This window comes from Perissodus microlepis, chromosome 23 (genome assembly GCF_051167445.1).
Source record: "Perissodus microlepis isolate ML-2025 ecotype Zambia chromosome 23, ASM5116744v1, whole genome shotgun sequence".
Classification (NCBI taxonomy): domain Eukaryota; kingdom Metazoa; phylum Chordata; class Actinopteri; order Cichliformes; family Cichlidae; genus Perissodus; species Perissodus microlepis.
The window spans coordinates 40666636-40691652 of NC_140482.1; the positions used below are offsets into that span (position 1 = coordinate 40666636).

Genomic DNA, 25017 nt, shown 5'->3' on the forward strand with positions numbered 1-25017 from the left:
AGCAACAGCACTCTTTCAGGTTTGTTTTTGTCCTTTATTTCACATTTGTCTCATTTTTCTCAAGTTTTACAGAAGACTGAAGTTCACCTTTGTTTTTACTGTCCTGATCGTGTCCTTCTAACCCTTTCCTCATAAAGACAACCCTCCCTGTACCTTTAATGAACAGTTTTGACACCTGGTTATATATCAATAAAGATGTGGTTTGACGACCATTAGAAGATTTCTGTCTTTTTCCCAGGGGTAGATGCATGGGTAGAGATGACCTTCATGAACTTCTGATGCAAACACAGGCCTGAAATATGACAGAAATTGTTCAGTTCAGAAAAGAGCTTCAAGGATTGTTCCTGGTAGGCTCGCAAGGGGTAAAAATTCAGGTGATATTGGTATTGTCCAGAGGGGGGAAGGAAAAAAAAGTAAAGTTTTACCAAATTAAATTGGATGGACCCCTCCCCATGTTTATAAAAAGCTTGTATTGCAGATTGTTTAAAAAAAACCCAACAAAAACAAAACAATTAACCATTGAATCGTCACCTAAACTCATACAGACATAATTAAACTTTACATATGAACTAAATATGCATAAACATCGTCATTTTAGCTGCTCAGTCTCCCCTTGATGTCATTATATAGTCCCTTCCTGAGCTCCAACATCTCCTCCAGGTTCTTAGATTGTAAACACTCCTGCATCGACATTAGCTTTGTGTCTTTGGGTAGGGGGCTTGTAGAAGCACTCTGGATGGCCTGCAGCATGTTGAGAGATGTTAAGAAAGAGCTTTGCTGGTCAGAGCAAACTGGAAACAAACACGCGTTCCACAAATTACAGTTGGATGCATCACCAGAGAACCTCAGGACTTCCTTCTCCATCCCCCAAATGGACAGACACTTTTCCAGGGTGAACCCAAAAAACTTTAGCTCTTCCATATATGCAGGAGTGCCCACAGTGTGCTTGAGATTGTCATTAATCCCAAAGAAGACAGTAACAAAGCTGGTTTGGCCGTGGTGGTTCACACAAAGGGAGTGCATGAAGGCTTCATCGGGCACTGACAGGCCTGGACTGACCCAGCAGCTGCTGATGATGGAGCCTTTACCCACAGACACTCCTGCTCCCAGTCTGGAGTACTCCACCACTGATCCAGCACCCACAGAGCAACTCGGATTGAGGACACTGTACATAATGCAGCAGCCAGAGGAGCCCTCAGGGTTTTCATTCATGGGCACACTGAAGGCAGACGACAGGAGACCCAGCTCGTCCCTCAGAGCTGTGTGCTCAGTGAGGTGAAAGAGGTATTCTGAGGTGGTTCCAATGTGATAAAACTTGGAGTTGTTGAGAAGAATGACATTCAGGGGAGTCCCTTTGAGAAGGTGGAAGATCTTCTGGCGGATTTCCACCAGACTGCTCTCCTCTTTGGTGACATTAGCAGTGTTGTTGGTGTATTCTATTGTGGCCTTAGGGCCCAGTGCTTGAAGAAAGTCCCCATATGCATCTATCTCACAGCTCAATGGCCCCAACTCTGTCAGCACATTAAGAAGAGACTTTGCAGTATCAAAGTCCACATAATAGGTACTGTCTGTGTAGACAAACTCAGAATCAGTAAACAATCCACTCTGCTGCTTACACACAGCTCCACTTCCTCGCATCTTATCAATGCTTGGCTTGTGCAGGAAGTGCAGGCAGGAAGCATTCTCCATTTCTGAGTACGAAGATTTTTCTCGTGGATCCAACACAAAAACACCGTGGGTGGTTCCTACTGAGAGCGGGGAGGGGTGGGCTAAAGCTGTAAAGCCGGGTTTATCAAACTTAACACTCTCCTCCTCTGCTATACTGTAGAGCTCTATGTCATCTGCACAGGTCACTAAAACACCAGGCTTCATTTGTGATGGGAAATCCACATACATGGCTAGTTTGAGCTCCAGCATCTGAAAGATGGGGTCACCCAAAGGCACAGCCATGAAGATCTTTCCCAGAGCGCTGGCACTGGGCAAACGCTGACTGAACCCCCCTGGAAGAAGGAGGCGATTTAAAGGTGAGAATTAATTAAATAAAGTATGTTGCATTTTATAAAATACGTGAGCATTACTGTAATTTACAGTGGAACAATCAGACCAAACACTTTCATTTGAAGACCCTAACTTCAAACTCATATAATCATAAATATGGGTGGAAATGCATAACAGATATTTTATTATGTGACTTGGTAACATTTCCATTCTATGTTTTAGATTTTGTGTAGAAGTGAAATATGCTGACAGTTACTGCAGCTCATACTGGAGTAAACAAGTAGAATCCTACTGAAAATGTAAAGTGAGAAGCCAAAAGAAGACAAAGAAGAAGAAGGAGGAGGAGGAGATAATTTTTCACATTTAAGATGGAAAAATAAGAAATACCTGCATGAATCAGGATTACTCTCAGTCTGCCCAGAGACTTTCCATAGATGTCATTTAGTTGCTGCAGTGCGTACAGAGTGGAGCCCCCATTCCCTTGAAAAGACAAGAAGTAATAATAACAACAATAATAATAATAACTAAAGCTGCAAGCAGTAATAAGAGGGCCCTTGTACCCTAGCGCACGTCCAAGCATCCTGCCTTTGAGCCATGCTGCGTTCAAGCTGAGTTAAAGCTCTGGTCTGCTGTGACTGAGCAGTGTCACATGGTCATGTGGATGCTAATCGGGTGTTGTGTCATTTAGCTTCTGAACACTTATGCCCACTAGGTCGTGATGTAGAACAGCGGTCCCCAATCCCTGGGCCATGGACCGGTACCGGTCCGTGAGTCGTTTGGCACCGGGCCGCGAGAGTTGAGGCTCGGGTGCGAAATTTATGGTTTTCAGGGTTTTTATCATTATTTTGTGTGTTATGAATAAATCTTTTTTTTGTACTGGTGCTGGTTTTATTTTGTTGCATTTATCAGCGACACCTTAAAGGCCGTACCGTGAAAATATTGTAGGACATAAACTGGTCCGTGGCGCAAAAAAGGTTGGGGACCGCTGATGTAGAATACCCACTAACTATATGTCACGCTAACATCATGCGCTGAGCCACCAATTACAATTTCTGGTACATGGGATGATGATTGTCACCTACTGCTGATTTCCAGGTGCCACTGGGAGGCCCCATAAGTGTGACCCAATATTGGCACATATGTGTCTCCAGACTCCAGATTGGTCGATGTACATTTAAAAATGTTGTGTTCTGAAAAGCTTCACAATTTCTTCCAAAGCTTTTGGAATCGCTGATGTCCGTCGTTTAGACTGAGCAAACATGAAATTTATCCATTAAACTCCATAAGAGGAGTTTGAAAAAGTATAAATCTTAGAAATGATAAAATCACCACTAAAATTTCATCTTTAATTCAAAATGGCTGTCTTCCTGTTGGGTGGGTCAAGGTGGACCATAGACTTTTTTTGTACATCTTGGGAAGTGTGTGCCAAGTTTCATTAATGTATCTCAAACTGTAGAGCTGTTCCTGATAAACCAGAAGTCGGAATTTCCGAGTTCCCAGTCAGAATTTGACTCTGGAAAGTCTGCCTGCCCCGAGTTAACAATCCAAGATGGCGGCAGTGAACGTAAACAGTTGTAAAACTTTAAAATGTTTAATCTGTACAGTCACTTTTGTGTATATGTGACATGCTATTTACAAGGCTCACCCATGCAGTAAAAAAGGTGATGCATTTCGTTAACTACTACTACTACTACTACTAATAATAATAATAATAATAATAATAATAATAATAATAATAATAATGATGATGATGATGATAATGATGACGACGACGACGACGATAAGGTAGTACTAGCTCACCTATTTTCGGTCCAGGAGGATCTGAGAAGACTTTGTAGTGAACTCCAACAGGAAGCTCTTTTCTGTCAACTTTCTCGCTGATTTGCAGCTCATACGCTTTTCTCTGACTCCCGTCCACAGCAGTCACAACCACTACATCCCAAAACTCACCAGGCTGCACCTCTCGACCTTCAGGTAAACAGGAAAAAGAGCATTCATAGCTACTTTGACTAAACTTCAAGGCACATTGAGTCAGATCATTGACATTTAAGCTCACCACGCAGAGAGTTAAATTTTCTGAGTTTTTTTCTTGTAGCAGTTTGAAGCCTCCTTGTACAGTCGTGGCTCATACTTTCGTTTCTGATACAAATTAAATATAGAAACTAGAATGAAGTATTTCTAATATATATTCCACCACGGAATGACAGTCTCTTACTTCCGGGTGTGGTCACATGGCTCGTTGCGCTATCCAATGGAAGGAGGAAGTCGGAGTCCTTGAGTAAGTACATTAAGTCCATTCAACGAGCGTGTGTTTTAGTTCATTGTTGTCATCATTACGCCTGTCTTTACTAGATGCTGTCAATATGTGGTACTCGAGTGCCGCGTATGTGTATAGGCACTGCTAATGCTAGCGTGAACAGATACGTCTTGTTAGCTTGGCAGTTGTAGTGGTTTATGCTAATTCTCGTCCCAACTGTTTATATTTGGTTATAAGAGCTGGAGCGGGAGAGTTATTTACTTTATTTTACCTTTCACTGTCAGACTCAACGCAGGAACACACCGGTTACATTAAGTTGTTTTCAGTTGTTTCTACTCACTCAAAATCACAACAGTACCAGGATCGATACTAAGCACCTATTTCTGGCCTGAGTGATAGCCTGCTGCCCTGAACACTGACCCTACAAGCTGCATTCCTGCTGAGTTGCTTTAACATTAAACAAATGGAGTCCTGTATCTCCAAGATAACATAAGTGTAAATTTAGACTGGTTGCCAAAAAGGGTCTTGACATTAGGCTAAAGGAAAACTAAAGGACCGATTATCATGGTCTCTTAAAAGATAAACAAAGATTACTGCTACATATTACTCTACAAAATTATAGATTAATTAATAGCAAAAATAATTATAATAAAAAGGAACATATACTATGGATATATCTGTATTTATAATCGTAACAGCAACTCCTCAGTGATCTGAGGAGATGCTTTGGTTGAATACTGTGCACTCAGGAAACATCACATCCTTCATCCAGAAACGCTGACATGAGATCCAACATGTGTTGTTACGCCAGTCTGTAGGAGAAGAGATTCATCCAGAGGATGCATGCTTGCTCCAAGTGATGTGTGAGGAGCTGATGGAGACATAAAGGCTCCGGATACAGGTTAGAGCTATGCTGCATTTCTACTGTTACACAGCAACAATGCTGGTATCTCCCCAATCTGAACCAAGAACATCAAATGTCAAGTTTCAGTGCCCTGCAGAGCAGATAGTTTTGAGCTGTAATAAGATAATAATCCAGGAATCTTTACATCATTTGTTTTACTGAAATTCACAGTCTTGTTTGAGTCTGCTACAGTTCAAATTTCCTGAAATTCTACAGTTCAGACTACACCGTTTTATATGCAGATTGTCTTTTTTTTATCCTTGTGTTCACTCCTTTATTTAGCATGAGCATAACAGAATGATTGTGCCTCAAGCAAAAATACCTGGAAACCAGCATAACCGACTCCTGCCAGATCAGATTGTTCACAGACGCCTTTTTATTCTACTTTGCTGGCCTCGTGCAGCTGTTACAACACTAGAGGCTTACAGTGGAATACTGTGAGTTATTGTTTCCTCTGATTTTCTTTCTGTTCATTTAAGAATGGTCAAGAATCCAGTGGGAAGTGAGCAACAATAAAATAGTTCAAATAAGCACAATCACATTTTAACTTTATTGTTTCAATTCAATCATGATTTAAGATTCTTGACCATCAAGCGTCCACATATGATACAATCAGTTCAATTACATTTGTGCAAATCTATACATTGTGGACTAGAAAAAATATACAGCATCATTACACATGAAATGTACATATTAGCTGCATCATTCGAAGGTTTAATCAACAGTTCAGACTTTATTCGAGGTGATACAAAATACACAAAGAAAACTGAACATTTCAATTTTTCTTTTTTTCGTAACAACTGGCAGTGCCAAAAAAACATGGCTGTCTAAAGATAAACAATGAGATTCTGTTAAATATTTAAAACTACGTACCAAAAACGGATCCATTAATCTAAAAATTAATATTGCACAGAAGGTTTAGGCTCTAAGAGGATTCAAATCCAACATTGAAAGTATAGTGTACCGTTACTGCACCATTATTACTGCTGCAAACAAGTAGAAGCTTCTACAAATCCAATGCCTTTTATAATCTCAGCGTTTCAAAGTTAACGTTGGACTTTACTGGCTTTTGTGAGCACCTTTACAAGAAATGGGATGAACAAAGAGGGCTGATCCTGTTCTTTCCTCCTGATGCTTCTTGTTGTCTCAGTAGACTGTGGTAATACTGGTGTCACAGCACAGAGGGCGGCAGAGCAGCCAAGCTATCCTTGTTGGCCAGCAGGAATTGGCTGCAGGCCGAAAAGGCGCTGTAAAAGCTTGAGGAGAGGCCCGCAATGTCTGTGGAAATGTAGGGGAGGACACCTGGTGTGGCCTGGTTGTAGTAGGTGATCTGAAACACAGCAATCACAGCGTGTGACTGATAATTAACCCTTTCCATTTTTTTGCTTTAGTTTTGGAGCGGTGACTTGTTTAAAGCTACAGCATAAAAATGCAGCGCAGCAACTACAGGTTGTGTTTGTGCCCCTTTCATTTGGCTAACCTTGGTAACAGAACTGGACTCTTCCCAGATTGTGAAGCCAGCACAGAGCACCTCTCCCCTCGTGTACTCTTCCGTGGGCGGGTGAGTGGGCAAAGTGACTGAACGTAGAGCGATCAGATACGGATCTCTGAGATGGACAAAGGCAGAGAGCGTCATGAGAACTTATGAAAATGCAAACATGAAGCAGGGAGTGTAATACCACAACTGGTTAATAAGTGGAATAGAAACTCAAGAAGCACATAGTGTTTTCCCAAAAAGTTGGTTCTGTTCAATCAGCTTTTTGGGATTTCCTCTCCTGGATGATTGAGCATCAAGACATTTTAACCCACACAGAGTTTTGTGCGAAATTATCACGTGATGCAAGCAAGGTCATATCAACACACCTGGAATCACAGGGCTTCCGTCTAGATGCCAGCAAGATGAAGTCCTTCCCCTTTCCCCCTTTAGTGACAGAGGGTGTAGCTACGCGATAGATGGTGTCCTCCTCATCTGCCTGGTTGATCACCTCACACTCCCTGCAGTTGAAACCCAGTGATGTGGATGTTTAGAGCTTTTAGATTATTGAGCATTATGTCACATTAACCAATCCGGTTATGTCACTGAGTTTATTTTGAATATCCAGTGAATATAAGTGGGTTAGTTTTCATTCTACTGCAATAAAGAGCTGCATGTGTTTTTGCCCCAACATTGAGAGATTACATGTAAATGTAACAGTCTGTCAGCCACGTTGTTTACTGTATTTGTTTAAAGGATGCATTAGCAATGCATTAAACAGTCTGTCCCATAAACTAAGATTATCTTCCATGCAGCCACACTGCCTATGTGCTGGAAATATATGGGAATAATACTGTATCTAACATCCTCCTGGTCAGGGGGATTTCCAAGATTTATTTAAATAGCGTGGCAGAGGTGGCAACCGAGTACCTGTCAGCGGAGGATGTGAAATCAGAAAAATAAATAATAAATATCAAACCAAACCTGCTGGAAACTAGTTAAATTTGGTGATTTATAATAATTTCCACTTTGCACAGACCTCCTGCCTCCAGAAACATTCATTACAAGATGTGGCTGTCCCAAAAACCATATCAGCCTTGAGTGGTACAATCACACAAAATGTGTTTTTCTGTCAAGTGGTAGAAGTAAAGAAAAATGTTTCACACATCCTTTGGCTTCAGTTCATTTTTGTGAAATAAATTACTTGGGGAATTGTCAGTGGACTATACCATTATGAGTTATGGGGGGAGGGGGGGTTATTTCTCAGAACATTTATTGTTCTGAGCATAAGCTATCAGTACCTCATTGTGGTATCTAACACTCTATAGTTATACTGACAGTAACTTTTCTCCTCAGTAAAAGGATCTGAACTCAGATGATGCTGCTAAATAGTACTGACTCATAATGCCGGTCCCACTCCATTCTCCTCCTCAGGTCTGACAGTAGATGGAACGTCTGCTCTGCCGAGACTCTGACGTTCATCTCCACCTTGAAACACAGCATTTGGTTTTCCTCCAGTGTGTACAATCTGACCTATGAATTAAAGACATCCACAAAGAGGAGGCAGGTTCAGTGTCTGTAAATAGCATTAATTTCTGGTACCTAACTGGTGATTATACATGCTCCTGGAATGACTTATGCTAACATAGTTTTCTTGACCTATTCTGCAATATTAAAGAATCTACATAAAACACTATGACCCATATTTTGAGCACCTCACTATAACTGTGCAAAATGCTGGAAAATCCAATGAGCTATACCCTGAACAGATATGCAAACATTTGTGACCTTATTTTTCTCCGAAGCCAACACCCAGTTGTTCCTGTTGTCCATTAATTTCAGCGCTGAGACATTGTTGTAGCTCAGGTACATCTGAAAATATAAAGCGTTACTTTGTATACAGTAGCATTATCGAGCTCCGATAATGCTACAAAAATAAAATTAGATAAAAATTAAAAAAAAAACAAACAAACACCTGGTTACTTGGATCCCAGGGAACAGACAAGGGCACTTCAGTTTGCTTGCAGGAGATGATATATTTCCTGTAAACATGAAGTACAGCAATGATGTACTGTAGCTCAGGGCACTACAGAAAGACCAAAAACACAAGCACTTTTATTCAAGCAATGACCCAACACATCATGTTATCAAACAGAGGAATAAAGATTGCACTGTTTAGAGTTGAACAATGAACTCATTATGCGTGCTCGAGTCTGCAGTAAAGTCTGCTCAGCCATGATGCATTGGTCTGCCAAGTCATTAGCGCCTGCAAACTCTTGTAAACAATGGATTCGGTCATATGACCAAAAAGTAAATCCAGTGATGAGACTGTTTCAGTTCCACTGCTTTATAATGCATCATGATTAACAACATGTTTGCATACAAACACGATTTAAAAGGTTCAAAATGTAATTTAACTAATTTACTAAGGGAATAGATTTATTGTGACTCTTTTAGAAATATTGGTTATTTATTTATTGCAAAGCATTAAATAGCCTAACCTGTACGCTGTCAACAAAACAGCGATAAACAACAATCGTTACTCTGACACATAAACAGAAAACAACCCTAATTGTTTTAAAAGGGAGCTGTTCTACTCTACTGTAGAAGGGTAGCTTTGCATTGTACAAAAATAATTCGTACTTATTCTGTGCTGGACCTTTGTGCAGCCACCTCAGTTGAAAACAAGCCATTTTAGCTCACTTCCTGCTAAGCCAACATGCATCTGATTCGTTGGCCCTCAAAAACTGAAGGTTTCGATCCAATGTGCAGAGCTGTGGACTGGAATGATGATACTGGAGATATCTACTCTCAGAGACATCAAACGGAGCTCAGAGTAAACCTGCCTTCCTTTGCTGACAAAAACTGAAAATATGTGAGTCTTTAAAGTACCCCCAAGCCTGCGATTTTGGCTCATCGAAATTATCTGCATGTACACCGGCCTCATTATTTGAAATTTCGGCCTTTTTCAAAATGTGAGGAACCATAACTTTACCAACGTAAATATGACAGAAAATAAGATGACACAAAAATAGCTCCTCCTGATAGAAGATATTTACCTATCAAGGCGAATCTTCTTTCTGGCAATAGCTTCTTGAAAGCGTCTTTTTCCATCCTGTAAAACAAGAGATGATCTAAGACTGAAATTCTTAATATGTATACTGTGTACACTATGTTAAAAAAATGTTTATTTTCAGTTCACCCTTCATCTAAGGGCCTCTAAAAATATAGAAATAAGTCACTCGGATAACTTACCACAGGCTCAGGTCGTATCCGTGGCAGCGTGCATGGTTTCCTGTCACTGTCCAGCACCTCAAAGGTCATAAAGGCACTATTTATGTGGCGCAGAGGTTCTCCACCCTGGTAGGCCTCAGCACAAACTCCCACCTCCATGCTAGTGTGCGCAGGAATGTGGGTTAAAGAAAACATGCATCCAGCAAACAGCACTCCAAGTGTTATAATCCCAAATTAGAAGGTTAAATATTTAATGAATTGTTTTATTTTCTGAAATATTTGTCATAATGTGTCGCTTCACCTGTGCTTGAAGGCATTGTTAACGATAGCTTTCAGTACCAGTCGGTCGCCGATGTGAGACGGGCCACGAAAATGGAACATGTCTATGGACCTCAGGGTTGGATGAGCGTTACACAGACGACTGCATCGAAATATAAGGAAAAAGAAAAACAGTGTTTTGATTGGATTTGTTTGGCCTCATTACAAATAAACTTTTGTCAAACAAAGAACAGTTTATCTTTTGGAAACTCAATCTTCTTTTTTCCAGCAATTAGATGAGAATATCGATACGTGTGGCAGTGCCGCTAGCTTCCACCAAACACACATGACAATAATACACACTCACTGGCCACTTTGTTAGGTACACCTTCATTGTACCAGGTTGGATTGCCTTTTGCCCTGAGAGCTGCCTTCAAACTTTGTAGATTTTGGTCGATATTGACATGATAGCATCTGAACATTCATGATGCAAATCTACCCTTTCACCACATCCCAAAGGTGCTCTGTTGGATTGAGATCTGGTTACTGTGGATCCCACGTGAGTCCAGTGAACTCACTGTAATGCTCAGTGCCACGTTATCCTGCTGAAAGCAGTAATCAGAAGATGGGCACACAGCATCAACACTCAGAGTAAGTCGTTTAAAGGACACTTTCATCAACCGTGGATTTTCATCCAGGGAAGTAAAGCTCACGTGATATCTTATTGTTTTTGGATCATTCTTACAGTAGGTGTACTCAATAAAGTGGCCAATGAGCGTAGCTCTTATCCAACTCTTAGTAATCTAGCAAATGTTTTTGTTGTTTGAAAAAAATTACATGTATACAAATAGAAAAGCTCTGTGCATACCTTGCTGCAATTGTAGCCACATTTTCCATCCAGGCCATAATCTGGCCCCCAAAAGTGCTGACTTGGTGGTTGGCATGGGGCGGAAGCACCAGCTCTACACTCTCAACACGTGTCCGCTCAGCTGGCACAGCGTCCTGATACTCCTGGCATTCTCCTGATGAGTGCACAAAAACAAGGACGTTTAATGAATCTGTTTTTTAAGTGCCGTGTGCTATAAAGACTTGTGTCTGTACCCAGCTGAGCTGTGCTGCTGCTCAGTAGGTCTGTGATAATCTCAGCGTGGATGAGCCTCATCCTCCTCCGCTCTGCTGCCAGGCTGTACTCCATCTGCTCCATTTGTGTGTGAGGAATCACCTGCTTCAGCTGTACCTGTGAGGACATAACAAAAAACCAATTTAAAAAGAAAAAAGCCAGAGATGTTAAATCAGATTTATTAAAATCCCCCTCTGCCCATATTTTAATCCGCGCTCTTTACCTTCCCAGCTTCTGTCCTTCTGGCAACAAAGGTGGCAAAGGCGTGGCAAACCTTCCACTGCCTGTCAGTGTAAAGGTCCTCGCAAGTCACTAAAATGCCCACCTGAGATGAAACGAATCACTGAAGTCATTATATTCCTTCCCTAAAATAATAAAAAGTTTAAATATCCCAAAAGCACAGAGTGCTACCCGCTAACCTCCATACTGGACGTAAAGGCTCTGTTGACCTTTGCGATGATATTAACAACCTTTCCTACCCTGGAGGAGACAGACACAGACGCCATTCTTTACTATCAACAAGGAGAAGTATTTGTACTGCACATACTCTGAAACCTTTATGCTATGAGACATAATTTTCAGTCAACAGCAAGGCATGTTTGGCCATCACTCGCTATCTGCAATTGGAAAGAAATGTTTACTATATTTTCATGAGTCACCTCTTATTTTTTTAACGATTAAAAAAATTAAATTAAAGATTTATGGAGAATATCATAACTAATGATTTGTAACCATAAAACTGTCTTTCTTGTTTAGTAGCATTTGTCCTTCAAACTTTACTAAAAGTTGAGTTCAAGTTGACACTTCATCCCAAAATGACCCTTTTTTCTCTCCTCTCCTGGCACTGCATGCAACATGTTGTCTCTGCAGTCATTACTCAGTTTGAATTAAACCTTGGCAGTCAGTACTAAGATTAATACCTTACCCTATGGTGTGTTCAAAATGAATGTCATCCACCGATGCAGTGATACAGGAACAACCTGCATGTCTCTCAGCTGGAAGATCAGAGATTACACAAAAAACTTAAGCAGTGCAGCAGAAAGCATATGTGCAAAATACTAAATTTTATAGGGAGAGTGGCTTATTGAGTGGCTCCACAGTGTAGTGGTTTACACATTTTCCTAACAAATAAAAGCTCCCTAGTTCAATCCTGGAAAGAGGTGCAGATCCCTTTGGGGTTGCGTCATACGGCATCCGGCGTAAACACTTTGCCAGATCAAACATTTGGCACGACTGGAGATTGTTATTCGGGCTTTTATCTCATCACGTCTGGATTATTGTAATTAATTTGTCAATTTTTTTAACAAAACTTCCTTGGAATATTTGCAGGCTGTTCAGAAAGCTGCTGCAAAGCGTCAAAGTCTTCTAAGTACTAACATGTCACACCATTTCTAATTTCAGAGTCCACTTTAACAATCTGGTTTTGACTGTTAAAGCTCTGCACGGACAAGCAGAGCTTTTACACCCATACATCACCAGCAGATCCCTGAGGTCACGTGATAAGGGCCTGCAGCACTAAGGGTGACAGAGCGTTTTGCAGCAGTGGCCCTCAGACTTCTGTGTAAGAGCAGAATTTATGAGTCCCCGAGTTTCAATTTTTCGTGATACACTGAAACCTGTGAGTATTTTTGCAAATATTCCTGCTCCATAAAGTGCAGGAAATCAGCACTGTGATATGAGCATTCACGTAACATGACTGAAGACTATAGTGGGTGTGACAGCGATTACAAAACAAACAGCATCAAACACGTTTAAAAAATTCAATGATCAGACTCTAACTCATGCCCATTACTTCCACCTACAATACTTCAGTTGAAATGATGGTGGATGGTTAATGGTGCTACCATGGTCTGTATTCAAGGTAGCAGTTGCATTCAAATGTTTGAGTTAATGAGCGACTTGCCAGAAGCAGAGTGACAGAAAGCTCATAAGAATTTTAATGCAATCATTTAGCCTTTATTTGCAGCTTTAATCTGCATTTGGAATGAGGCGCATCGGAGAAGAGAATCTCCGATTAAACTGTACATGTGAGAGTTTTTCTGATCCTTTCCTACCAGATAAACAGGCTGTGGAGTCCATCCACTTGAGCAGCTGTCCAACACTCAGCTCCCCACAGTGATTGGCATGACAGGGCAGCACGATCTGACTCATCTGCACTTCAGTGGGGTTTCTGTACACTTCCCCACTCTCCTGGATGAGCAGGGGGTCCGGCATGGTGTCTGAATCTTTATTTTCTGAAGTCATATCTCACAACTCCACAGAAAGGAAATACAGAAAAAGAAGTTACAGCAGAACATTTGGTGTCAGACGTGATGGATATGATTCAAGTCAGAACAAATGCGATATTCTATAAACATTTGTGAAGTCAACAAGCCCAGAACCAAACCTGAAAACTGCAGGTTGATTTCGTCCAGCACTGCAGCATAAGACTGTAAGCTTTACATAATCTGCAGCTAGGTTTGTCCTCTGTGTTGCTCAACATTTTTTCACCCCTTACTCAGGGATCATGAGCAGAAATGCATATTTATGAAATTAAAACTCTGCGGCATTTTAGGAAGTGTTCTAAAACTATGCTAATTTACATGTAGCCTAATTGCAGCTTGATACTCGTCTTTTTTTTAAAGTCGCTATCACGCAAACTATTTCTGGGCATGCCACTACACTAAAGGGGGCATTCACGGAAAGTATTTGGTGGGATAGAAGTGTTTGCCCACAGCTACTGCTCCAGTGGGGTGAACATTTAGTCACCTGTCTCTCTTTTAAGTTGTCAATGGCCGGGGTGTAGTGACCTATAAACACATTGGTAGAGAAGTAACACAACATCTGAAATGAGCGTCTCACTTAATTTAACATTTCAGCATTTAAATATGTTATCCTGTGACAGCTATCACGCTAATGGCGTTGTAAACAAACGACTGAAATTGCTTACTCACTTGAAAACTTCCTGCTGAAGCTGACGTCGACAGAAAGTCCGTTTAGTGCCAAAGAGTGTCTTGTGCAAAACACAAAGTCAACAGAAAAAGTGCACAAAGCGACCCCAAAGCGGTGGCTCTTCTCATTTCACCCATTCCTGAATAACACGGCAACTGAATAAACACACACAACACAGGTTTAGTGAAAGGTTTCGCCACTGGAGGGAGAAAGAGGGAGAAAGACCGTCCCCCGTAGTGGGTCTAGTGTTTAAGGTGGAATTAGAGTGAATGTCTTTAAGTTGGGAGATTGTGTCAAGATTTCATTATTATTTTAACTTGACTGAATTCATATAAATATAAAGCTTTAAAGAGTTCTGGTAACCTTTAGTGGGCTGATTAAAAATACGTGTAAACATTTTTAGAAAGGTAAAATATACATTTCCTTTCATGCCCAGAATGCTTTATTTACACTGTAAGCGTAACAAAGTCGCGAAACGAGGCCCTCACTGTGGATTTGTGCGCTAAATCGCGCACTTTTGTTATCGCAGAACCGACGTTAAAACCAGTAAACGGTAAGCACGAAAAGGCAGACCTTAAGGCGATTGTTATGTTTCTATTGGCCTATGGGAGCGTCAGTCAGACGTGGCTCCGCCTCTTTCTCCCCCTCCTCCGGAGCAGGCTCGGTTGAGTCGTCGGGTTGAGGAGGAGTGCGGTTGGAGTGCGAGAGGGTCGCGGCCGCGATGATCTGACAGATGAAATAGCAAAAAAAAGAAAGAAGGCGGGCGTCCTCCAAACAAAACAATGTTTCCCAAAGGCAAAGGGACCCCGGTGCCGTCGGACAGCCAAGCACGAGAAAAGTAAGCCGAGAAGCGTTTATTATTGTGTATTTTTTACCTCGTAAGTTGCTCCCTCTTGCTCTCTGTTGTTTGCTGGACAGGCTAGCAAGAGGCGATTTCCTCTTACCGAGAATGCAATTGAATGAACCGCCTTGTCTGCTCGCCATTCCTCCTTTAAGCTGTGTTCTGCTCCATGTAGATTATTGCTGATTTTGTACACATTTCCAGCCGATTCCGGTTGTAGTTTACTTGTGTTTTTATCGGCAGTTGTTTGAGATTTTTGCGGTTATTCGGACGACGGTGCGGAGAGAGTAAAACAATAACATCGCCGTGCTACAGTACATTGTTTTCTCTGTTGCGCTCTCTGGATAGGCTCCGTTTTAATTTCCCTCAGCCCCGTCACTGCCACCAAGATACTGTACCTAGCTAATACACAACAGGCTGCTGTTGTTTTCTTTAAATGTTTCGCATCACGACGTTAAATTACGCCGTTGCCTCCACACTTTCTTTTAACCTCCTGATTGTTGAGTCTTCACCAGCCTTGGCTTTGCTTACGAGTCCCAATTTAATTTTTTGGCATCTGGTATTTGGCAGCCATTGTTCAGAGGGCCTTACCCGACTCTAATCACTCATTGTTCGCGTACAGGAAGATTCAACCTGATGTTTGGTGATTTTGCTTTGCTACTTGGTCAAGTTTGTTAAATTAAACCTCAATTTGTTATTATTTTTTTCTCCCCCGCAGGTTGGCTCTTTACGTGTATGAGTATTTGTTACACATAGGGGCACAGAAGTCTGCACAGACCTTTTTATCAGAGGTATGTGGTATTTAGGGTAAAAGTTTAACCGTATTAACACGTCCTTTATATTTTTAAACATTTATTTTTATTCTTTGAGGACAGTATTGTTAAAGTGTAACTGACACCCATAGATAATTATTGAAATTCTGCTGTCCTAGATCCGATGGGAGAAAAACATAACACTTGGTGAACCCCCTGGATTCCTACATTCATGGTGGTGGTAAGTGTCATCTCTTTGTAATGTAATAAAATGTCCACTTGTGTGTGAGTTGGGGGTTTTTTGGCTTCATGAGCTCTCTTGTCCACAGTGTTTTCTGGGACTTGTATTGTGCTGCACCAGAGAGGAGAGAGACATGTGACCACTCCAGCGAAGCAAAAGCTTTCCATGATTATGTGAGTACTGCTTACAAGGAAACTGTTGCAAATATTGCCTTTTGTTCACCAGGAGAAGACAATAAGTTTGTGCTTGAGGCTGAGAAGTGATGTAAAGACTTTGTCTTTATATACAACTTTTTTCATTATGTCATAATGTATTCCCTGTAGCACCTTGTAGCTGTATTTAACCATCTAATGCAATTTTAAACACTTTGTGTCTGCTGCTGATTTATGATCAGCTATCATGATCTGTTGGTGGGTTGAATGCTGCGCCCAACTATGAGCTTTATGGGCTTCTGGGAAAATGATGCTGATGTCAGCATGTCCTGAGTCAGACCTGTCAAGTGCTCTCCCCTTAGCCCAAGCTCCCTGCTGCCTCAGTTGTGAAGACGAAGAATCTCCGGTGTGTTCTGCACAGCATCTGAGAGTTTCATGCACACAGCTCTATTTCTGTTAAAGACCTCCAGCTGCCTGAATGTGTGGTAGCGCCAATACATGTTGAAACATATTACCTGCAGTGACATAATCCTAATGGATTTGAAACAGAAGAACTGCTGGAGCAGCCTTACATCCTGAATTTATGAGGTGTCACTCGGTACATGTGTATGGTTTGGTAGCGCATTGCTTCTCTTACGATAGCAGTTCTATATTTGCATGGTATGGGTGCTTTGCATCTTGATAATTATGCAGTGTTGAGGTGCTGTTGTCATTTCATTTCCTGCTTTGAGTCAGCATTCAAAAAAAGAACATTAAAAAGAACCTTGCATAGATCAAAAGAAACTGAACTGAATGTCTATGGCCTCTGCCGTTCCCTTCCTAATGTCTCTTTCTGCCTTCAAAGATTAAAATGGTGCTGCTGATGTAAATAAAATAGAAAGACTTTTCAGGTTGTGCTGTATCAGCATAGGGAAGACATTAGAGGTTAAGGAGCCCTCTTAGGATGATTGATGCACAGTGCAGTTTGTAGGCGGGTTAGTGGCGTACCAGACAGGAAGGGGTTAAAACTGAGATGTTGGTCCTGTTCTTGGCAGATAGGGTTGTCAGGGTAACCGGCCTCCTGATCTGGCAGGTGACCTGGGAGCCAAGAGAGAGGCTACAGCGTGGCTCTGCCCTTTCAGTAACCACATTCCTTATTATTGCAGCTCATACAAAGGAAAGACTGCGTTTTTGTTTGACAGTCAGCCTTAATTCAACTAGCCTACTTAATGGTAATTGATTGCTTCTGGTTGCTTGCTTGTGTAGAATATGCTTGTCCTTTTCTGTGAATGTGTCAAAGATCGGAGAGTCTGTTTTGGGAAAATTGTATTTCCATGCATGAATTAGAGAATTAATCTCTGGGAAAATGGGAACATAATTTTTAAAGGAAGTAAAAACACAAAATAAGATGTTAAGTTGTATCTTTTGGTTTGACTGAAGCCATTTCCTTTGCATGGAAAACATTAAGCAAATGAAGGAACAGTGAAATGTCAGTCTGGGGAGTGTGCTGCTGTGGCGTGGAGCTTTGAGAGTTTCTGCACGGTTGGTTCTCCCTGACATCTTGTGGTTACCCTTCAGTTTGATGTTGGTTCTCTTTGTGTTTATTGAGGAGGTCAATGAAGTGTGTGTGTGTGTGTGTGTGTGGACAGTACTAGTCCTTGGACCCAAGCCTTTGTCTAGGTGTGGGGGAGGTGAGTGCTGTTCTGTTAGCCGGCAGCCCTCGTAAAGCTCCGGCGTATTCATGCTGGGCCTGACGAACGCTCCCCAGGGGCCCTGTCGCCATGGCGTCAGCGGCTGATTGATGGCTGTCATGGAGCTGAGGGGCATATTGGAAAAAGAAAAAGGGGAGTGGCAGTGTGGCATATGCCCAGCATCCACCACCGCAGAGGAGCTGAGGGAATAAAAGAGGAGGGGGCTGGGGAGGAAGACTGGAGGGAGATGTAAAGTGGAGGGGACCTGCGAGGGAAAGAGAGCATCCAGTCAGGATCCAGAGTGGGTTTTATGATGTTGATTGATGGTTAAACATTTACAAGCTAAACATAGGGGCTGGTTTCTTTTGAGAATCGGTTCCAGTGGAAGAAGTGAGGCTGTTAGGAGCATGCTAGCTCATGAGCCGGCAGTTGGGTGGTCTGTGCTGCGGCTCAAACGCCTACATCATTTCTCTCTTATCCACTTTAAAAAGCTTCATTTCTTTTCTTTATTTTTTTTGATTCATTATATTTTATGTAATTAAAAATTACCCCAGTCAAGCTCTTGTTACCCTCACCCTCCTCTTTACTTGTTTCTCTTCCCTTGTCCCACCCCCCTCCCTCGTCTTTGTTTTTGTAAAGGGAGCACAAGCACATCCGCCGCCACTCTGGCCTTTTGTAACCTCCTTCAGTGATTCAAGCATTCAAAGAGAATTTGCTTGGCTGGAATTACTTGTTTGCTTTAAAGTACACACATTCACACGTGCTGAATCATGATGGGTGGGGGGTGGTCGTCTGTCTGTCTTAAAGGAAAAATCCCCTGGGAAGTTGTAAGAAAGGGCCCAGACAAGAGCCTCGTAGCCCAGGGCAGGACTGAGACATCTGCCCTTTTCCGGTACCAGAGAGTCGTTGGGGAGACGTAGCTTATTTAGACCAAAAGCAGCACTGGACTCCTTGGAACAGTCCAACAAGCACAGCTGTGGCTTTAGAGCTACATGATAAAGATCTAACATAACATGCCTGGGAACTCACCACGCACGTAGCTTTTCAGTCTGGCAAACAGTGTCTGTTCTTCTACAGGGATGTAGATTGTTGACGTCTTTTTATGACTTTGCGGTCAATACCTTAAATACAGCTTTGTTTTACTTCATTATTTCTTTGCAGGCCTCATTCCAGGAATGGGCTACTTAAGGGTAGAGGATCAAAACAAACGCCAGTTTCGCTTTGGAGGGGCCAGACAGAGGGATTGTATGAACACAAACCACTTAACAAGCCATAAATGTAGCTTAGCCTTTTTCTGTGATAAACACAGTAACAGCTGCTTTCAGTTTTTTAATGTAACAAAAAAAATACAATCCTCTCTTACACACAAACACACACGGTAGGACAAAGAAAATCAAGGAAAAGAAATTAATGGTTACATTTTAATTGTTAGGTTAACTGTGGGGCTGTTTTGGCTAATGTGCTAAATGGCTAGAAATCATAAAGCAAAGCTAAATCCTTATATCGTTGTTTTCTTTAACAAATGTAAAATTACAGCTTGTAATATTAAGAGCTGTTTATGCTATTTGAACTTAGAACCAATGAGCAACTTTACTGGAGCACACATACACATTTTAGATGTAAGTAAATTAATAAAAAACGATGAATCTTTATGACATTACTTTGCATTTCAGGAAGTTACAATGAAAACAAAGTTAAAACTACGAATAACAGTTTTACCCACAGTTCCTTCAGTAGGGTGCAAATAAAACCAAACAAACAAAACTAAAAGTCAGCTCAGACAATCAGACATTAGATTTGGATTTAATATACGTGATGGTTGCTGAGGCCCCTCACTTCCTGTTTTGTGCCTTTGCTGGTGATTGTTCTCAGTTGTTACAGTTTTGAAAATCAGTAATGCGTCTGATAAATTTTGTGAGGCTTTGTCTGAAGATTAACGTCTGCTACTTTTGGTGAAGGGTAGAATTTTTTGTGTCCTGTGGAAGTCCTCCAAGCAGTATTACAGCATCAATGATTTAAAAAAAAAAAATCATTTTTTTCAGTATTGTGACCACAGTTAAAAAATTCAGTTTAAAAAAAAGTTCACTTTCCCATGTGGACATAATTGCACATCAACATGTCAAAGCATCATTTAGATAGGGCCTCGCTTCTGTTTTGCAGTGTCACCTCCGAGGTTTGCTCGCTAAGACAGGAAATGCTTTAGAAAACTTGCACTAAATTTTGTGAGACACTTTTTTGACAATTACAAAACAAAAAAATCTGTCACATATTTTACTTGATTTTTTTTCGTAAATAAAATCGAATGTGATAGAAAAGCCAGGATGTCATAAAGGATTCTTATGTGTATATGAAAATTGGCCCAAAAATAACTCTAGAGAAGGCAGAAAGGCTTTGGGTATCTGCTCAGCTTCACTGCAATAATTTATCGTTACATTAGATTATTGTTGGGCTGTACACCTGCTCTAACGCTAATTGCTAATCGTGTGGTTGCTCAAGAGAGAAACCAGAAAGACACTCAGGAGTTAACCTTGATCATTGAGCATAAGGGGATAATATAAAATAATGAACAGGTAAACTAGTGATAAGTCATCACATTTGCCTGTTTTTTGTTTTTAAATTTCCTTTTTTCATTTTAGAGTATTTTTTAAGCCTGTTTTGGGGGAGAACCAGGGAAAGCTTTTGTCTTAACAAAGCCTTAGCTGGATATCAACTCAAGCCTTAATCAAAAGCCAGATTTGAATCTCTATATGCTAAACAACAGTCGCTCCTTTTCTTTCCTTGCAACTTCTTTCACTGGCTTCCAAGTCCGTGGCGTTGTCCCTGACTGATCACAGTGCTGTTAACTTCCTGTCATAAACCTTAAAGCAGCAAGCATATAAAACAGTAAAAATGGTAATAGTGATAACAAAGACTGTGTGGGGATGGGTGGCAAACTAAAGGAAGACTTCATATAAAACATCTATCTGAGTAAGGTGTTGGGCCACCACATGCTGCTAGAACAGCGTCACAGAAATTGAGTCTGGACACTCAATTGGAGGGAATTACTCTGTCCTGTTTCCCTCATTTGGCTTTTAATGATGATGATGGTGTTGCAGCCCAAATTCATCTACAAGAAGGCGTTAAAGTGGTTTAATATCTAAAGACTGCGAAGACCGAATATTATGATTCAGATTATTTTTCATTCATTAAAACATCTATTTGACCCCACATGAAAGAAATCCACCCTCACATCAGGACAGAAACCTTTCATTGGAAGCTTTTATTGATTTCTAGTGACCCTTAATTCTAAGCGGACAAACTAAAGCTCACAATCTAACAGAGTCACTGGATCCCTTCACTTTGGGGTCAAGGGTTCAAACCTGTATCATTTTGTTCATCTGTTGGGTGATGCATTTCTCACTTATTTTTGTGTGTGTGCATTTTTGTAGATCAGTGGTTATCATTTTTACATCACTAAGCTGTCAAATATGCATTGATCTTTGAAATGTGGGGATTATGCACTGTGAGCCTGCTATAATAACTCTGTGTATGTAATTGTCAATGAAGAGTTTTTGCTGACACAGCCTGATCACTGCTATTGACGTTCTCAGGCAGAGATTATAATGTTATGCTGTTGTGGGCAGCGCACTGAGCCTCGAGCTCACCAGCTGTTGGTAAGATTTACACCCGTTGGATCCGAGCGGACTATGGCATATTCACAGATGCTGAACTATAACATCCACGTCAGTCACCCGTGGAAGAAACAGCCCTCTGTTTCCTTCCATATTGCACTAATACAAGGGCATCACAGCTATCAAATATGTGGTATCAAACAATAATCTTCAGTGTCTTTCTCATTGACCAGAATTTAGATCTTACCTTACCGTACTACAACGACTAACACACCAGACACTTGAGAAGGAGACTGAAGCTCCAGTCACATATGCTTCCATAGTGAGCCCTCTTTCAGAGTTATAGCTCTCGCTATCTTAATGCAAAATCAGAAGCAACTGGCCTGCTCAGCATTTTTGTACATGCCGCAGTGCATGACTGGATCCTGATTTCTTAATTGTACTCGGCAGTACACCTGTGTGGAAGTGGGTCTGCATTTGCTTTGACAGGCTACTCATTATTTATTTTTCTTACAGTTAGTCACCTGGTTTGTGTTTTGCAAGTATCCTTTGGTCAGGATAAACCCAATGCTGCTAAATTTGAAGGGTTTTTGGTTTGTTTATGAGGCTGTGTAAGTTTGACTATTTCCTGGTGACTCTTCCACGTCAGTAAATGTGTCAGGCAGGATCCTGACATCCTCCTCGTTTAATTTGCATGTGGATGACTTGCCTGGGCAGTTTAAATCTTGCAAAACGGGTTGTGTTCATGTATGCGATGATTCAGTTATATTTTCTGCTTGTAACATGTCCTTCCCACTAAAGATGGTGAAAGTCCTTTTTCTAATTTTGCTTTGATAGAAAGGCATGCCCAGAGAATTTAGCAGATGACATGAAATATATGTAATGTAGTATATAATGCAAATGTGTTTGATTAAAGCCAAAGTGCCTCTGTTTAGTACTCTAAACTGCTCACCTCTGTTTAGAATGAAAAATAGATTAATGTAAAACAGCATCAGCAGAGTTGCATTTGTGAGGATTGTGCACAACTCTGTATAGATTAGATTACTCTATATGATCAGAATCATGGATGTTTCCACATGCAAAACAGAGATAAGAACCCCAAAGAACTGATATATGTGCAGATTCATAAGCTAAAGCTCGGCATCACTGATCAACCCGCAAGTCTTACCAAAAGCTCTGGTGCAGGAGTCGATCTGTGCATTGTGAAAAATATGATCTGCCAAATTAAATTAACATGGATTCATTTTACTGTTTTGATCCTGGATAAAGGAAAGTGCCACACCTTCCTTCACAGCACTGTTAAAATGCTGTGTTTTTAAGGTTTTACTGTGGACACAGGCTCATACAAAGTGTTGCCTTTGTGAGCGTAAATGACCAGAGACAATGAAGATTTACTGAAGTGAAAGTCTCTACTGTCGACAGGGGGGGGGATTAAAACCAGCCTTACTGCTCCAACTTGTTTGAATGTAGAGTCGTGAGTTTTTATTGGTTTTCGTTTTTAAAGTAGGTTTCTCTGGCTTTTACCACATAGAGTATATTAGTGCTTATGTTAAACATCCTCAGTATGGATGTTTACAGCATCGTATCATTTAATATGGTACTTACGTATATTTAATGTTCGGATATTTTTAATAATTGTTACCTAGTGCCCATGAAAGGCTTTAGCAGTTAGGTTAGCTCTAATTCTTAGAAGTTATTTGTACATTTGTAAATTTATATTATGCAGTGATTTCTCAGAGTATTATTTTTAATACTGGCCTTCGGGTTTCTATTCAAACTCTGACAGGAAACCCGTCTAATTGAGTGGGCCGAGTAGTGAGTAACTGCTCAAGACGAGGGAAGAAGCATATCAGTAAACTGAAGAGCAACTGATATCTTCACTAATTTGTGCTTGCCTTTATGCAGCAGTAGACTATCTAAGGGAACCCCAGATCCTATGAACGCTTGACGATTTCTCAGTCTCACACCATGCTGAGTTTTCCACGCCGCTCAGTAGAGAAGTGGAATTTATGCTGCCTGCGTCCTGGCGGTGAAGAAGCCTGATGAGATGTGACTTTTCACTGTGGCCTCACTTCTCTCCCTGCTGAGGTATTTCACAGTGGCCCTGCAGTGGCAGCCTGAGCAGATATAATTAGGGAAGGTGCAGTCGATAAAAGGGAGCGTGTTGGATATTGACCAGCGATGTCTGTAAGGCTCTGGGCATCGAGAGCTATATGTGAGTGTGGATGCTGATGCATCCCTTCTTGTAGCGTCAGTGCCTAGTTGCCTACACTTCACTGAATGAGCTACGCATTAAAAAAATATGACTGAATGTTCTTCTCTCACTTGGTGTCTGTTCTTCGGAAGCTAAAGCCCACAGCTCTGGAGACATTAGCCCATCTCAGATTGCTTCAGCTACAGGGAAGAAAAACTCAGTCAATTAGGAGCGTGTGACCGAAGCAAATGGCACATTAGTGAATTAGGGCTGCGGTTTGAGCAGGAAATCGGCCCAGCTCGCCCCTGCTGTGCAGCAGCACTTTGGAGCCACTGACTCACTGCATCCCACTGATGCTTATCTGATCCACTGGATTCTGAATCAGCAGGGATCAGACCTCAATAAGGACCCCATTAATATATTATTGAGGGCAGGGGTGTGTGGGTGGGTGACAGTTGGTTGAATTAGGTTTAAAAAGGAAATGCATGAAACTTTATTCACAGAGTTGGGTAAGATTTTTGTCCATTAACCCATTACAGCTGAGATCAGCTCAGATTCAGCCACTGTCCAATTTCTCACATGAGCTTTTCTTGTTAAAAAGTGACGTCTGCCGAGAGTTTCCTCCTGCTCCTTGGATTTGTTGTGGGGCGGTGTTGTTAGAAAAAAAGACTGAAAGCATAACTCAGCAGCTTGACTCGTTCTCCTGTTTTCTTCTTTGTCAGAGTGCAGCAGCAGCTCCCAGCCCCGTGATGGGAGGGATGCCCCCTGGTGATGGCATGCCAGGGGGCCCAATGCCACCTGCCTTTTTCCAGGTCAGTCCATAAACTACGCTCGTATTGTCTGCAATACCCCCCCCTTTTTGATATATCAAATGATATATCATGTCAACTATTGTTTCATATAAAAATCTAAAATATTATTTTCCTGTGGGGGTCGGAGGGATTATTTTGATGCTTGTAGAGCTTTTCATGTGTTGTGAAGATGTAGGTCTCACACTGGTATCTGTGCCGCTTTTCCCTTTGTTGTGCTCCGTGTACTCGGCGAGCTAGTAGCAAACATCACAGCGGTGCTGTCTGTCTGGACCCCTCTTGTGCTGTAAACAGGAAGGTGTGGCCAGGCCATTTTCTCCTAATGGAGAAATCGAAAGGTGCAGCACCTTCTGTAAATCAATATCTCATGAAGATAAACTTATCACAGGCAGCTGTGTGGAACCGACTCGTTACGGGTGACATAAAGTTGTAAACCTCTGTCTCTACTAGACCAAACTATTCACAACACATCCAGCAATTTATTATAAAGCAGAAGCCACAAAGCTGTGAGTGATTATGTGATCGTGTTATTCTCAGAATAGAAATTTTGAGGTTTATCCATCAGTGCATC

General features: G+C 41.3%; 3 protein-coding genes across 7 annotated transcripts in view; 1 reads left to right on the forward strand and 2 right to left on the reverse strand.

Annotated features, from left to right (window-relative positions):
* Window positions 1-13: 13 nt before the first annotated feature.
* fpgt (fucose-1-phosphate guanylyltransferase) lies at window positions 14-4741 on the reverse strand. Of its 2 annotated transcripts, none has more exons than XM_084920346.1 (4): window positions 4214-4741; window positions 3799-3966; window positions 2386-2478; window positions 14-2000 (listed from the first exon to the last, which is right to left on the reverse strand). In XM_084920346.1, the coding sequence occupies exons 1-4, from the start codon at window positions 4293-4295 to the stop codon at window positions 595-597; spliced, it is 1749 nt and encodes a 582-aa protein (XP_084776472.1). In that variant the 5' UTR covers window positions 4296-4741; the 3' UTR covers window positions 14-594. The 2 variants fall into 2 exon arrangements, with proteins under 2 accessions (XP_084776472.1, XP_084776471.1); XM_084920345.1 differs by having other exon boundaries at window positions 4055-4214.
* Window positions 4215-25017, forward strand: part of ssbp3b (single stranded DNA binding protein 3b) — a 27807-nt gene continuing 7004 nt past the window's right edge. For 2 of the 3 annotated variants that reach the window (XM_084920349.1, XM_084920351.1), the window contains exons 1-5: window positions 14902-15014; window positions 15736-15808; window positions 15949-16010; window positions 16099-16183; window positions 24360-24449. In XM_084920349.1, coding sequence (XP_084776475.1) covers window positions 14959-15014; window positions 15736-15808; window positions 15949-16010; window positions 16099-16183; window positions 24360-24449 — 366 coding nt within the window. In that variant the 5' untranslated portion in view covers window positions 14902-14958. Of the gene's footprint in view, window positions 4277-14901; window positions 15015-15735; window positions 15809-15948; window positions 16011-16098; window positions 16184-24359; window positions 24450-25017 lie in introns of those variants that run through there. The other variant, XM_084920350.1, reaches the window with a different exon arrangement.
* On the reverse strand, window positions 5691-14387 carry acot11b (acyl-CoA thioesterase 11b). 2 transcript variants are annotated; one of them, XM_084920347.1, is made up of 17 exons: window positions 14179-14325; window positions 13994-14034; window positions 13300-13498; window positions 12171-12240; window positions 11665-11725; window positions 11469-11570; window positions 11227-11362; window positions 10994-11147; window positions 10169-10288; window positions 9889-10027; window positions 9693-9748; window positions 8609-8675; window positions 8422-8505; window positions 8033-8166; window positions 7023-7154; window positions 6640-6766; window positions 5691-6489 (listed from the first exon to the last, which is right to left on the reverse strand). In XM_084920347.1, the coding sequence occupies exons 3-17, from the start codon at window positions 13487-13489 to the stop codon at window positions 6331-6333; spliced, it is 1731 nt and encodes a 576-aa protein (XP_084776473.1). In that variant the 5' UTR covers window positions 13490-13498; window positions 13994-14034; window positions 14179-14325; the 3' UTR covers window positions 5691-6330. The 2 variants fall into 2 exon arrangements, with proteins under 2 accessions (XP_084776473.1, XP_084776474.1); XM_084920348.1 differs by lacking the exon at window positions 13994-14034 and having other exon boundaries at window positions 14179-14387.

Excerpts from the sequence above, each read along its gene's own strand:
- fpgt (XM_084920346.1), bottom strand. The coding sequence starts at position 4,295 with ATGGACTTAATGTACTTACTCAAGGACTCCGACTTCCTCCTTCCATTG. Across the intron at positions 2,479-3,798 it reads TCCTCCTGGACCGAAAATAG|GGAATGGGGGCTCCACTCTG; the intron begins GTGAGCTAGTAC and ends TGTCTTTTCAAG. Across the intron at positions 2,001-2,385 it reads AGTAATCCTGATTCATGCAG|GGGGGTTCAGTCAGCGTTTG; the intron begins GTATTTCTTATT and ends TCCTTCTTCCAG.
- acot11b (XM_084920348.1), bottom strand. The coding sequence starts at position 13,489 with ATGACTTCAGAAAATAAAGATTCAGACACCATGCCGGACCCCCTGCTC. Across the intron at positions 11,148-11,226 it reads CAGCAGCACAGCTCAGCTGG|GAGAATGCCAGGAGTATCAG; the intron begins GTACAGACACAA and ends TGCACTCATCAG. Across the intron at positions 9,749-9,888 it reads GGATACGACCTGAGCCTGTG|GATGGAAAAAGACGCTTTCA; the intron begins GTAAGTTATCCG and ends CTTGTTTTACAG.